The sequence below is a fragment of the Melitaea cinxia genome, chromosome 14, assembly GCF_905220565.1.
Source record: "Melitaea cinxia chromosome 14, ilMelCinx1.1, whole genome shotgun sequence".
Classification (NCBI taxonomy): Eukaryota; Metazoa; Arthropoda; class Insecta; order Lepidoptera; family Nymphalidae; genus Melitaea; species Melitaea cinxia.
In genome coordinates, this window is record NC_059407.1 from 4,614,951 (window position 1) to 4,630,212 (window position 15,262).

Sequence of the window (15,262 nt, forward strand, 5' to 3'; positions counted from 1 at the left end):
CCTTGCAAATCTTAGGATCAGCCAAATGCGCTAGTATTGATGTTGAGTATACTCTTTGGAGTAGTTATTGTAAATGCAGATGAAACTGTGCGGTACATTGTTGTATCAAATTTTAACTATATTATTATTTATTTGTAAACTGCATATACCCTTAACAGTCCAAAATTCTTTTGATCACTAAATTTCAAGATGCTAAGCATCAAACAAACAAACGTTTCTATTCCACTTCTACTTTATAAATATGATAAAATAAAATAAAAATGTCGAAATATTCATTTAGCGTTAAATTTTATAAGATGTTTCATAATAATAATAATAATAATAAATACTCTTTATTGTACACCACAAAGAAACATTACAACAAAAGTGATACATGAAAAGAAAGATGTACAAAGGCGGTCTTATCGCTAAGAGCGATTTCTTCCAGACAACCTTTGGGCATAGGACATAGCAAAGAAAAAGAGAAGCGGTAGGTTTCATCCTTTCTTTTTATTTACATTGCTATTTTCTTCGTTTATTTTTCGAGTCTTATCTTCTGTATAGCTAAATAAAGAAATCCAAAGTTTGTAAATAATGTGAGTTCATTTTTAGAAAGTGACGTAACATAAGTATAAAGATAGTTAATGTTTTTGAATGATTATTATAAATAATATATTATTATATTATGTGAGATAAGAAATAAAACCAATTTCTATATTAATGACATTTATTTCATTGTATGTACAAAATCTTATAAATGTAATCGTTTTCATACAAAAGTGTCCAAATTTAAAGTGTTTGATTACTTGGAATGTTATAAGACACTATTTTTCATTGTTCTATACAATTTCTAGGACGATGAAAATGATGAAGTGATTAAAGCATATTTTTAATACTTTAATGAGGCGAAAAAATTAGCTTTAAAGTCATGGTATTATCGTAATTTTTCGTGATCAGTCGTATTAACAAATATATTTATATTCATGATACAATTTTCAAAATGAGGGATATTGGTCAAAATAATTAACAATACACAGGTCACAATTTCTAACTACTCTAAAAATTAAATATGCCCCGCTTATAAACTATCCTTCGCTCATAATGTACAATAACTCTTTGGTATATGGTCCTAAAGCTATATTTATTTTTAACATGAAGGATCTTGGCCCCTTTGCTTGGTTGTGACAATTTTATTATCTATGGAATTTTAGTTATCTATGGGTACATGGAGAAAAAAAATCGCAAAGGAGCCTGAATGGGTCAGTCGAGGTATTTTTTTTTTCGATATAAATTGTATATTTTTAAGAATAATCTCAAAGTGGCATCCAAAATGTGTACGTACTTTTTTATTATTATACATATATTATCATTATAATTATCTATGGTGTCATTATATTTTACAATTGCGTCAACTTTTTTGTGAGTGTAGGACCTGTTTGCAAAGCTTAGAAGAAAATAACGTAAAGCACACAATTTATAGTCAGCCCCCTAATCTTTAATAGTTATGCAGTAAGAGACTAAGAAAATAGAATAGCTAAAGCTTTTTCCATCAGCTTTGAAGTCAAACAGATTTTTGTACATACATATTTTTTTTTTTCTAATTACTGATTATTGCCATGTTTGTGAAAAATAATACTTTAGGGCCGACTAGTTGCTAGCACCATTAATTAAACGAAAAGTGGCGAAGGTACACAGACACATTATTACCTGTGATAAAAAAATATCACATTTCAATTTAGAATATGAAAATACTGTGTTACAGTTAATTTTGATTTTTAACATTATTGCTTATAATAGTGAACATTTTTTTACAGATGCAACATAATACGCTAAATGTGCTTAAGCTACTACTAATAAATAAGAAAATATGTGTTGTTAGTCACTTATGTGTTACTTTGCCATGGACATATTTCCGTGTTTTTTTCCACTTAGGCGCTATACAGTCGACATCATTTATTTTCATAACTACAAATCAAATGAAAAGCCCATGAATAAAATCGACAAGCTCACACTTTCCTGTATAGTTTTATAACGCTTTGAGTATAAAAATACTAAAATTAGAAAGTATGACGGTGTGTGTGCATCATATCTCTTCACATATTGACTTATAATAGGTAATTGTAGATCACTTTATGTTCATTTTAATGTATTTGCCACACACACTCGTCATAATTTCATTTATTCGCTAAGGACCCTACACAAAATCCTCACGCTTGTTCAAACACACGACATGCTCCCAGTTAGATTATTAAATGTCATATAATTTTCATTTTAGTACAAAGTTTCACGAGTAATTGTCAGTGTTCCATTATACATTTAATATTATTGTTTAAGTCTTAATGCGGCAGCTTTAAATCACTTCGATCAGCAAAACAAACGTTCAGCGAATTCGTCTACAGTTTTAAAATGAACAAGTGTTTAGAATGGCTCATCACTATCACTTGAACGCACCGCGTTTCGAGAAAAACTAACTGGAAGTCCTAAAAAACTATTTCACTATATCACAGCACTAGTCTTGCACTTCTCTGTACGGTATTTCACTGGTCACTGTGAACGATTCGAAATAGTGGTTGAGGAATTCGAACGTTGGTCGTTTTTCTGGAATCGCGTCCCAACATTGGAGCATCAGTCTATAAATATCGTCGGGCAAGCAGTGGCCGACAGGTTTGGGCATTCTGTAACCCCGTTCGACTTGCTCGATTACTTCTTTACCATGAAGACCTGGATAGGGTATTTGTCCATACGTGAAGAGCTCCATCAGTAATATGCCATACGACCAAACGTCACTCTTGATCGAAAATCTTCCATATATGATGGCCTCTGGCGCTGTCCACTTAACAGGGAATCGAGACCCTTGTTTAGGGCAATACTCGTTATCCTCGATGACTCTTGCGAGTCCGAAGTCACATATCTTCGCGACATTGTTTTCACCTATCAAAACGTTCCTGGCCGCTAGATCTCTGTGTATCAAAAGTTTAGATTCGAGGTATTCCATGCCGGAAGCGACTTGAGCCGCGATGTATATGAGATCTTCGAAATGTAGGGATTTCCCTTCACCATTTCTTAGAAATTCTAGTAGGGAACCCTTGCACATATATTCCTGAACGATGTAAACGGGCTCTTGTTGTGAACAAACCGCGTACAGGGCGACTAAGCGTTTGTGACGGAATTTTTTCATGATGGCCGCCTCTTGGAGGAAGGCCTGTTTGGACATCGTGCCTTCCCTCAGTGTTTTTACGGCGACCTTGAAACAAGAAACATGTCATTTAGTGAAGAGTACAATTAAACACAATAATCATATCATTAACAACTAATATAATGAACAGGATAAAACAAAGGTTTTTCGTAGTGTTGAATAGAAAATGAATAGATTTTAGATGGTAGTTAAGCAATTTCTAAGTGATGTGCTTCTTCTTCGATGTGATCCTGCTAAGGTTTATTAATGTGAAATACATGCAAGACAAAAACTTTGACTAATCAAGAATATAAAAATATAAATGAGCAACAACAGTCCCTAAAAGCTTTAAAAAATATATATTTTATTTTAGTTCTCAGTTTAAATCGACTTTTTTGTTAAAATGGTAAATTGAACCGTAAACAGTTAGAACATTAAGAACGAATATACCAATCAAATCAGCAAATTTTACCCAACTCACCTCGATATTGTTACACCACTTTCCATAATACACCTCGCCGAAGTTCCCCTGACCGAGTTTTTTGATAAGTTGTATCTGGCTCCTTGGTATCTCCCACTTATCTCGTAGTTCAGGACCAAGATCCCACATCTGTGGCTCCGGTTTAGGGCAAGGACGGGCGAGTACGTGGCACAGACCTAGTGCGTTTTCTGTAACGCGTGAGCACACATCATTGGAATTAAGATTTGTCTAAGTTAGTTAAGCATACGGAAAATGAGTTTCAACCTTATATTATAAAGATAATTGAGGAAAAATTGTTATTTTCCTAAAATAAAACCGACCACCAGTAAATTTAGAGATAGAGAGAGTTAATAGTGGACCTCGCAAACCCTTAAAATAATATTATCACAAGTTAATAAAAACTTACAAGGTATAGTACTTAGCTGTATCATAATAAATATTTTACTTATTTTACACTATGTTAAATAAATAAATGCAAAATCATCAAAGTATACATAAGAATACTTAAAAGTTTTCATAACTAACATTAATTGCAAAATTTAATTTTTCAATGAAAAAATATCTATAACAAAAAAAAAAATCAATGAACTCACTTGTGTAAGACATGACCAGAGCTGGCAAACTCGGGAAGGTCTGATTAGTTGCTATATAAAAACCGCCATTGTCGAGAGGTTTTATCTTGTAGTGTTTCACATGGTACCCTCTGCCTTCTTCCCAATCTTTGACACTAAGGCTGAATCCATGTGGATTGTGTTCTGCTGGTCGAACGAGGAAAGTCCCACGAGGATTGCTTTCTGCTAGAAGTAATTTATCCGCTTCTTTCCTTGACACGTGCGGGAAAAACCAACTGCAATAATTTTTTATCCATTAATAAGATATTGATGAATGTAGATATTGGTCGATCATACAAGTTAACACCTTTAGAACATCTAGAAAATTATTTTCTATTTCCTTTTGTTAATAATAACAACCCATAAGAAAGTTTAGAAAATTATTTCCTATTTTTCTTTTGTCAATAAAAACAACCCAAAATAGTCTTAAATCAAGGTACGGGCCTCATGTCGAATTTCTTACAAATTTATCCAGTATTTTGAAGTAACGTACGGCCATAATACGGACTATCATAAAAAATACAGATCGGGTTTTAGTATCGACTATAAAATACTCAACAAATATTGTTTTCAAAACATCTGCATTTCAAATAATTCGACCTGCTACAGTTCTATTACTTCTATAAATATTTATACATAAAAATATTATACGATATTTATCCCTGACTTTTTTATTTGAACCCAATAACTAAACCCTCCAAATACTCACGAAATGATCAACAATCTTATAGGACTACCAAAATCAATTCCAAAAAATACTCACTCTTCACATTCGACGGAACTCTCCTCGGCAACAAAATTTGCGGGGACGAGACCCTCCCGTCTCGTGGTTAGATGCAGAACCCTCCACCAGTCGGTTTCCGCATCGCTCAACACTTCCATACGATCTCCTTTGCGAAACGAAATATCGGACTCCGCACGGGCGGTGTACGCACATAGTGCTTTTACGACCCGACGTCCACCGTTTGATATGCCTGAAAGTAACATATTATTTAACATAAGAAATTGAAGACGCGTTGGCGCAGCGGTCACAGCTCTGCCTGTTGCGCTGGCGGTCGCGGGTTAGATTGCCGCACATGGCAAGCATATGAATTGGTCATATTCATTTAATATGGTTTGGGCGTTCGTTCTTAGGTATTGTGTTTTCGGACCCCTAAACAGAAGCAAACCCTAGTAGATACTGTTAAGTATTAGCCTATATTGTTTATTTATAAAAAAAGAAGCAGTACTGTTGAAAAATTGGTTAATCTGTACTCAACCTCCTATGTTGAAACAACTTTAGTTAAGTGGTTTTATATTTAAGTTGTAGACGAATTGAATCAGCGTTTAATTTCAATTTTATCTGATAGTATTTCGTATTCTATATAATTAATTTGCTCCCGAGAAATAACGACGTGAATATTTTAAAATCAAATTAAGCCGTCAAGTTACATATTTGTATATTCATAAAGCAATGTCGCCAGACAAGGGCAAGGGAGGCGCAGTTTCCTGGCTATGTGCCAATTTGTGATTAAGATTGCTGAAAACCCTAACTTAATATTTGACCGAGTAAAGTAGATGCCTCTTAAATAAACTACGTAAACGAAATCCTAACTAAATATTATTTAAAGAACCTTAAATATAGTATATCTAATAATTCGTTGTTCAATTGAATCAATAACTTTATTTGATGAAATCTTTTGAACATTTATAACTAGACGAATTTCATGTTGCCTCTAATTATACTCCGTAGGTTTTCTTACAAAGATTGATTTTAAAATATTCAAAAATAATTGATAATACGTCTTATAATATTATTAATATATAGATATCGTACATGCTCCAGGGTTGCGTGTACGCACGATGTCCGCCGGTCTGCGTGAAACCGCTCGATTGTTGGGTTCGCCTGTGTACCGCGTCTCCAAAGACGGACATGTTGTAAACCCTGCTTCGTTTTTCTTGTACGCTGGATATACTGAAATATAAACATCATAATATTGTTTTAAAATGTATTATTATACACATTTTATTATGTTCTAAAAATCTCTTTTTATTAGGCAGACTAACAAATAAAATTGGGTGTAAATAATGCTTACGTATAAAGATCACTTAATTTATTTAAAGTATTTTATTCAAAAACATATTAATTTTTATTTTTATTCAAACAAATAAAAATGTTTATTTATAAAACATTCATTGTACGTTTTTCTCTATCAAAAATATAAAAATGAATGACATATATTCCTATCCAAATAGACCACGAGAATGTACAACCTTTTAGCTGTTCAAGCATTTTCTTTTTAAATTAATTATTCTTGTAAATATAACGTTTTAAAAACATTTTCATTTAATTATGTATTAACGCACTCTTTATGGTTGTCCCTAATGAACGTTAATTAAAACAAAAATTTTAATTTTTTACCGCGCTAAATACATTTTAATGAAGATAATTTTAAATTTAATTTTACCTGATAAACTTTCTATCGTAACAAAAAGCTTGGGTTATATTTAACGTTTCTCTTCTCGTTAATTTTTATTCACAAATCAGCAATTAATATCTTTCTTAAATTACATTTTAAGGTAAGAACTTAAAACTATAATTCTAACGAAAATGAGATTTTTAAGTATTGAACTTGAAAATGATTTTAGAGTAAATCAGTTAGTCAACGAAAACTCGACTTCAAGTTCAAAATAGCATTTACTTTATCTTTGCAACACAGCGGGTGAACAGTGCACACTGATTCATCACCCTTCATACACATTTGATATTTTTAAAAATAACCTTTTTGTACCATAATACATTCATGACTCTTCTAACATCTTCCTGTAAAGTTTGGTCGCTTAAAGCCAATATTAATTGTATACAGACTATAGAGTAACGCAACCAAACCCAGTTTACTACGAAACAAGCCGTCTTCCTGTCAATTTATCAAGATTTATATACTTAGGCCGATAAAATTGATTAATAGGTTCAAGCTTGCTTGCAACTGTAACGCTTCTGAAGATCTACGGATGTATAATTTCTGATGTGCAGTAACTGAATTAACTATTGTTGCCCAGTCAATTATAAATAAATTGCCATTTTTTAACCGACTTCAATATATATATATATATATTGAAGTTTATTTTAAATGTAAGTTTGGGGATAACTCCGTCGTTTATGAACCGATTTTGATAATTCTTTTTTTTGTTGGAAAGGAGATATCCCTGGTTTGGTAAAATCGAGGGAAAATCTTGAAAATCCGCATAACTTTTTACTAGGTGTACCAATTTTAATGATTTTTAATTTAATCGAAAGCCGATGTTTATCATGTGTTCACATTTAAATTTCATCGAGATCTGATTACAACCTTTGGAATAATATTTGATAATGCGTATTTACTTGACTATTTTTTCGTCTATCTACGTTGTATTACTTGTCGACATAATTGAAGTGGGTTTTTCTTCGTTTGCCTGCAATGCAAACACAATTATTTATGAATATTTTTTCGAAGGTGATCTTGGGGCCCCTTTGAATAAAATTGTTTTGATTTTTATTTTTATTTTGAATAAGTAATAATTGAGATACGGAAAAATAATGTAGACGCATTTCATTTTGTGATAGTTATTGATCAACAAAGGATTTCTTTCTTTAATCATTTTAAAAGCACGGACAGTTGATGCAGGAGAAAATAACGGGAAACTGGGACGCGTGCATTCACAAGAGCGTTTATTGAGTCAAGCATATTGATATTGCTAAAGCTACTTACACTTGACCGGTGCTAAATGGGTCTTTGGCCGCTGTTCAACCTTATTATCGCGACTATATGTAGCCGTTGAGTACTAACGACATTGATTGATACAACATATTTCACAAATACTTATAATATAGTCATACACATATAAATTACGCAAATCGACGATAATGATTGCGTATTATAATAATAAAGTTACGGTAGCTAATAAACAAAAGCATAATTTATTATTATAAAATATAGTTAGCAATAAACGTAAAATAACGTCATCATAAAGATTACCGTTTAGATTATATTACAATTTTCTTAAAATCTTAAAATTAAAGACTTAAGACAAAGAAACGCCCTACTATTCGGATAGTGCCTAACCGTTATTACTACTAAGAAGTTTCGTCTCAGCAAAATGAAACATAAGAAGTCTCCATTCATTGTTGAGTACGAGATTAATGAAAATTACACTCAAAGTAGAAGTGCTTACCTCCTGATAAAATCTTTTGTCATGTCAAAACTCTTGACTTTAAGATAGTGAAATTTGTTTTAACTAATATTGTTGAGGTTACACTTTTTCGTTTAGTTTGTAGACATTCAAAGAAAGACACCTACTATACATTTTTAACCGACTTCCAAAAAAGGAGGAGGTTCTCAATTCGACTGTATTTTTTTTTTATGTATGTTACATCAGAACTTTTGACTGGGTGGAGCGATTTCGACAAATTTTCTTTTAGTCGAAAGGTGGTGTGTGCCAATTGGTCCCATTTAAATTTATTTGTGATCTAACAACTACTTTTCGAGCTATATCTAATAATGCGTTTTTACCTGACGCTTTTTTCGTCGACCTACGTTGTATTATACCGCATAACTTTCTACTGGATGTACCGACTTTGATAACTCTTTTTTTGTTGGAAAGGAGATATCCCAAGTTTAGTACCATGATAAGGAAACCAGGATCTGATGATGGGATCCCAGAGAAATTGAGGGAAATTCTTGAAAATCCGCAATAACTTTTTACTGGGTATACCGATTTTGATAATTCTTTTTTTGTTGGAAAGAAGATATCCTTAGTTTAATACCATGATAAGGAAACCAGGATCTGGTAATGGGATCCCAGAGAAATCGAGGGAACTTCTTGAAAATCCGCAATAACTTTTTACTGGGTGTACCGATTTTAATAATTTTTAATTTAATCGAAAGCTGATGTTAGTCCTTTGGTCACATATAAATATTTTTTGAGATCTGATAACTACTTTTTGAGTAATCTTTGATAACGCGCAGTTACTTGACTATTTTTTCGTCGATCTACGTTGTATTACTCGTCGATGTAATTGAAGTCGGTTTTTTTTTCGTTTGCGAGCAAACACAATTATTTATAGGAACATTGTAGTTTTTATTTGTCATATTTATTTCCAGAGGGATTTAGTTCGAAACTCAAGATGGTATTGGTATAGGTATTTGAAACGATTTAGTATTAACATGACCGTAGTTCTCAACATTTTTGAATATCATATCAAAAATTGAATTTCCTGGCGTCTCCGACTGACCGTGTCGGCGCTCTAGCCAATTAAGCTATGGAACGATGTACCCGTTAGATCGAAATTTTTGATATGATGATTTTTATTTTGGGTTTAAGCGAACCGTGGCGCCGTCTATAGTGAGTTCTTTACCTTAGTTTGTTAGTTCTTTCTGAAACCCGTAACTATTCAAAGTTTCATATTACAATGAAAATCTTTAAGAGGAGACGCAGGTTCGATCCCCGCTGGGACGGTCATTTTTGGATATGATATTCAAAAATGTTTAGAATTCCTAATGTGTGGGTAACACAAAAATAAAATCATACATATGACTGTAGTTGAAAAGTATCAAAGTAAACTAAAACAAAGGAGAATGATACGATTCCATACATTCTAGAGCCAAAATGTAATGAAATGAAAATGGTATCAATTAATGCATTTAGGCTTATTGATCCCTCGCTGAAAATTATCTATATTTTGGCTATCTGAGAGTGGAGTTATAAGACTCTTTGTAAAAGTGAGGTTATGTTACAATGTCTATAAAAAACCCGATCACTAAGTTCTTGTAGCATTAATGTTTGTTATATTTAGTGAATACTGTTTGAAAACTCACTACAAATATTGATATACACTTGAAACCATAAATAAATATCAGGAATGGACTCAGAATCCATCGGAAAATAGTAAACACGAAACGAGTGACGGACACAGTATTATTGTTAGTCAACTGTCAAAGGTGTCATTAAAAATATGATTTATTTTAAATCGATATGAAATCAATTTTTTAAACAATATCTCTACTCATTACATTTTGGCCCAAAAGTCCCCATCTCCTTTTCATTCATTCATTCAAATTTAATAACGAAAACAAATTAAAGTAAAACTAAATAAAGACGATATCAAGCAGTACGTAATAGTTTTATGTGTCAGTGCGGCTACGAGTTATGCCATGTAATCTAAGATACTAACTAGACGTGATCTTCATTCATCTGCTTAATGGATAAAAATTAAATATTTATCTTCTTAAGTATGTTAAAAATAAATTGCGAAAAAGTTGTCTGAAATATTCGTGGCCAGGCTATATTATATTCGGCAACCGCCATTCAAACCATACTTTTAGCAAGCAACCCTATGTCGTATTCGCAATTATACAGCGCTCATTTTTATGTAAGATTTAATTATTAAATATGTGGGTGAAAGAAACTAGAACAATATAAATTAATACACTTTTTTATACCTATGGTTACGCCGGGAAAATAATAGGTAACCCAACGTTTGCATTTTTCTACAGGCGTTATACTGTCGTTTATTAATTAAACTCGTACGTGAATTTTTAAATAAAAATAAACGTTTTCATTTCGAATTAAATATAGAATTTCCAGGATTTTTCTGGCAACCTTTTCGTGATTGTTTTTATAATATAATATTTGTTGTTTTTATAATATAATATACTTTATATTTATTTTATACTAAAATATAAAGTAATTTTCAACCATTAATAAGATGGTTGAAGTTAATGTCTAGTTCGCATCCCCTACTAATATTAAGTTTAAAAGCCACATGTATACGGGCGGAAGGCACTGTTGTTGTCGTAATTGTAGATTAAAACATTTTAAAAATAATATAATGATTAATTTTATCCTCATAACTTATAACTACTTTCGATTTTGAATTCATTCCATTCTACATTTTAAGAGCATAAAAGAACATCGGAAAATAATGTTACTAATAAAGAAACTAAAGAGAAAACGCACTACAAAAATACCATTCCAGAAGTATTCCAGCTCCTAAATGCTTTTAAAGTTTAAATCCATGAATAAACAGAGAGGACAGTGCTGAGAATAATAAAAAATAGGAATAAATAAACATAAACAGACTGTAAGTGGCTAACTTTAAACATCGGCATCGTGCGAAAAAATCTCGGGCATTGTTTTTAAAGAAAATTATTTCCGTTCGAGCATTCGAGACGGGAAATTTCGCGGTATTTACCTCGAATGATAAAAATGTTAAGTTATTTTTAACTTAACCCTACCCGTATATGTCATTACAGCTTTACAATTTCTACGGAAATAAATGAAAGTTACATTGAAACATTACGTTTGAACATTTTTTTTTCAATCAAATGTTTATTCAAATCAAACATTTTTTTATTATAAATAAATATATAACACGTGGTTCAATAAGTCCCGAGACTAAGTACTAAAAAAAGGTCTTTTTTATAAAATTAATTTTTATTCATCAACATAGTCTCCTCCAAGAGCGATACAGTCCCTCCAACGCTTTTCTAACTTTTCTATCCCATGTGTGTAGAACGATTTGTCTTTGGCTTCAAAATAAGCCTCCGTTGCTGCGATAACTCCACTATTTGAATCAAATTTCTTACCCTGAAGCATTTTTTTGAGGTCTGCAAACAGCCAGTAATCGCTGGGGGCCAAGTCTGGCGAATAAGGGGGATGAGGAAGCAATTCGAAGCCCAATTCGTTAATTTTGGCCATCGTTCTCACGGACTTGTGACAAGGCGCGTTGTCCTGGTGAAACACCACTTTCTTTTTGTTCATGTGAGGCCGTTTATCCGCAATTTCGTACTTCAATCGCTCCAATAAGCACATTTAATAGTCACTATTTATATTTTGCCCCTTTTCAAGGTAGTCGATGAAAAGTATTCCATGCGCATCCCAAAATATAGACGCTATAACCTTACCGGCCGATTTCTGAGTCTTTGGACGCTTCGGGCGGCTTTTACCAGCCGCTCTCCACTCCGCTGCCTGCCGATTGGATTCCGGAGTGAAATGGTATATCCAGGTTTCATCCATTGTTACATACCGACGAAAAAAATCCTTTTTATTATGATTCATCAGCGCCAAACATCGCTCTGAATCATTGATACGTTGTTCCTTTTGATTAGTTGTAAGCAAACGCGGCACCCACTTAGAAAAAAGCTTTTTCATGGCTAAATTTTTATGTAAAATAGTGAAAACACTACCAGCTGAAATCTTCACTATCTCGGCTATCTCTCGCACTTTTACCTTCCGATCTTCCAATACGATTTTGAGGACTTGTTTAATATTTTGTTGAGTCACTGCTTCATTTGGACGACCTGAGCGTTCCCCATCATTGGTGTCCATGCGACCGCGTTTGAAGTCGGCATACCACCGACAAATGGTTGCTTTAGAGGGAGCTGATCCTGCATAACATTTTATAAGCCGTTGCTGTACTTCAACGGTATTTTTTCCCATTAAAAAACAATGTTTTATCAACACGCGAAACTCGTTTTTTTCCATTGTATCGAAATCACAACCGTAGCGTCACTTAAATGTTTCAAAATCAATAATTTTATTGTTCCATTTTTAAAAATTTGACACATATTCTTGTATTGATAGCCAGTACTTTTTAAAAATCAAAAGAGTTTTTAATATATGCGCCATTTCCAGGTTAGTCTCGGGACTTATTGAACGATCTAGTATATATCACGGTCGTCTGTTTCTATAGTAAGCAACTTAATGCTATAGGTAGGTGTTATAGGTAACAGCCGGCAGATAGATATAGCTATATACTTTTTTTTTGATAAATATACATAGAAATGCGGGAATCGAACCCGCAACCCGCTGAGCAGAAGACTGGGCCACTACAAACTGCGCCAACGAGCTAGTCGAAATTGTAAAATTAATTTTAAGAAAATGTTAATATCAAATGTAACGACAAAAGAAAATTCCAAAAAAGCATAAATATCTACGAAATTCTTTGATAAACTGTCAACAAAACTTGATAAGAAGCTAAACAAGTAATTTCTTAATTAAGAATTCGAAGGACTTGTGCCTTAGGGTTTTTATTGAAGCTACTTAAAGGGAGCACCGCTAAGAGGATTAGTGGGAAAGTTTCGAGTTTAACAAGAAATTAATACGACGAAATGTTTACGTAAGTTTTGAAAAGAACAATATAAATATGTTTCTGTACATTTGCATTCATAATTATTTTGATATACATTAAGTAATAATATAACATAATTACAACTTAAATAATTGTATTGATTATAATGAATTAGATCAATAATTTCGAATTATTTATATGGGTATTATTAACAGGTATCAATTATAATGTCGATAATTGATATACATGTATGAGTTTTTGTATTTATTACTTTCCTGATGGATATATTTTCACGTAGTAAGCTCATGGACGTTTTCATTATATTTCAAAGTATATTTAAAAACCCCTTCAAAATAGTCGAAATGAACACACAAATGATAGACCAAGAGTCAAGATAAAATGGCTCAGGTTGTTAGCGAACGTCTGAGTGCATCTTAAGATTCTTATATGAGGGTGAAGGAACGGTAAACATTGAACTCACCTAAGGGTCTGTCGGGATCGTGACGGCGGCTACAGCACTTGTTACCCATGGCGCGGCCCGCCCGCTACGCCGCGCCAAGCCGCTTCTGTAAACACGAAATACATAATTATACAATTAATGAATGACGATGTCATACAGCACACTCAATTTGCACTGAATTAACTCTAAGATAACACCTTAATTTATTGATATTTATTTAACAAGACTTATAACTTAATGGTTATAACATTTCTATATTCCACAGGATGAATTGTATGGAAATAGAAAGTTTCCTAAATAGTAAGTGAACCTTAACAAATATTTGTCGAAATAAGATCAACTATATATCTTTTGTCATAAAATGCTTAAAAACTGTTAAATTCTCGTTGACGAATAAATTTTCAATCAAGTCACATCAGTCTTTCCTTCTTTCTTTCCCTCTCGTTTTATTTTAATTTAAATGCAATTTAAATTCTATTTAGAACAGCCAAGTAAAAGAATCTATACATTAATACGATATCTCAATAATAAACGCGTTATCATCGTTACTGGGCACGTGTTTTAATTTCAAGGTTTCCTAATTTGATTTGTTCCAACAATATTCATTTTATTATACTGTAAAATTATCATTAAAAAAGTAAAACTTTTTTTTACTTTTGTTTTTATTTTATAATTTTATTAATTATTGTTTTTTTTTTCGTACCAACGACGCTGCTGCTCGTCTTCGGCCTGTGTATTTCAAAGCCAAAAGTTTAGTTATCCCGTCATCGGTCGGCTTTTTAAGTTCCGAGGTATAAGTCGAACTGTGTTATCCTTTAGTCGTCTCTTGCGACACCCACGGGAATTTTTTTCAAGCAGAGATGTAAATTGTAATTAGGAAACCACAATGTGTTAGGGAAAACATTGAGAGCAAGAGATGAACGACTATCTCTAATATCTGGTCTTGAATTTAAAACTACATAATTATATGGAAACGTGTCTGTCTTATATAGGATTGTTTTACTTGATAAAGTGTATTGTAGCCAACTTCTGTTGCAATTTAGAATTATAACAATACGTATTATAAAAGTTAATAAAGAGCAGACATATTTTCAAAATTTTGTTTTATTTTAGATAAATATCAATACCTACAGCGAAATAACTACTAGCTCTATACTACTCTTAAAAACACACTGTGAAGATTAAACAAAAAACATTTTCTAACATATTCTATTCCTTAGTACCAATGATGAATCAAAATGAAATGATGGTCGGGCATACGGAGAAATCAGCGATAAGCAGGTCGAAAGTAAGTAGTGGGTATTCGTGCATTCTGGATCAACCTTCGGTTGATCCAGAATACACGAATACGACATGGCTCCTCGGCAAAAAAAAAAACATCAAAAAGATAGAATTAGGAAATTACAAATCTTGTCTTTTTAATAAAAATATTCAACATCATAGTATGTATAGGTTTAGATCAATTAAA

General features: G+C 32.5%; 1 protein-coding gene and 1 long non-coding RNA gene across 2 annotated transcripts; one reads left to right on the forward strand and one right to left on the reverse strand.

Annotated features, from left to right (window-relative positions):
• The first annotated feature begins 260 nt into the window (after positions 1 to 260).
• Positions 261 to 697, forward strand: LOC123659636. Its single transcript, XR_006744047.1, has 2 exons — positions 261 to 298; positions 474 to 697. It is a non-coding gene; the product is annotated as an uncharacterized LOC123659636 (long non-coding RNA).
• A 1,791-nt stretch (positions 698 to 2,488) lies between these two features.
• LOC123659634 (tyrosine-protein kinase Src64B) lies at positions 2,489 to 13,864 on the reverse strand. The gene is made up of 6 exons (XM_045594835.1): positions 13,816 to 13,864; positions 6,063 to 6,200; positions 5,010 to 5,220; positions 4,229 to 4,482; positions 3,636 to 3,823; positions 2,489 to 3,223 (listed from the first exon to the last, which is right to left on the reverse strand). The coding sequence occupies exons 1-6, from the start codon at positions 13,862 to 13,864 to the stop codon at positions 2,489 to 2,491; spliced, it is 1,575 nt and encodes a 524-aa protein (XP_045450791.1).
• Between the last annotated feature and the right edge of the window lie 1,398 nt (positions 13,865 to 15,262).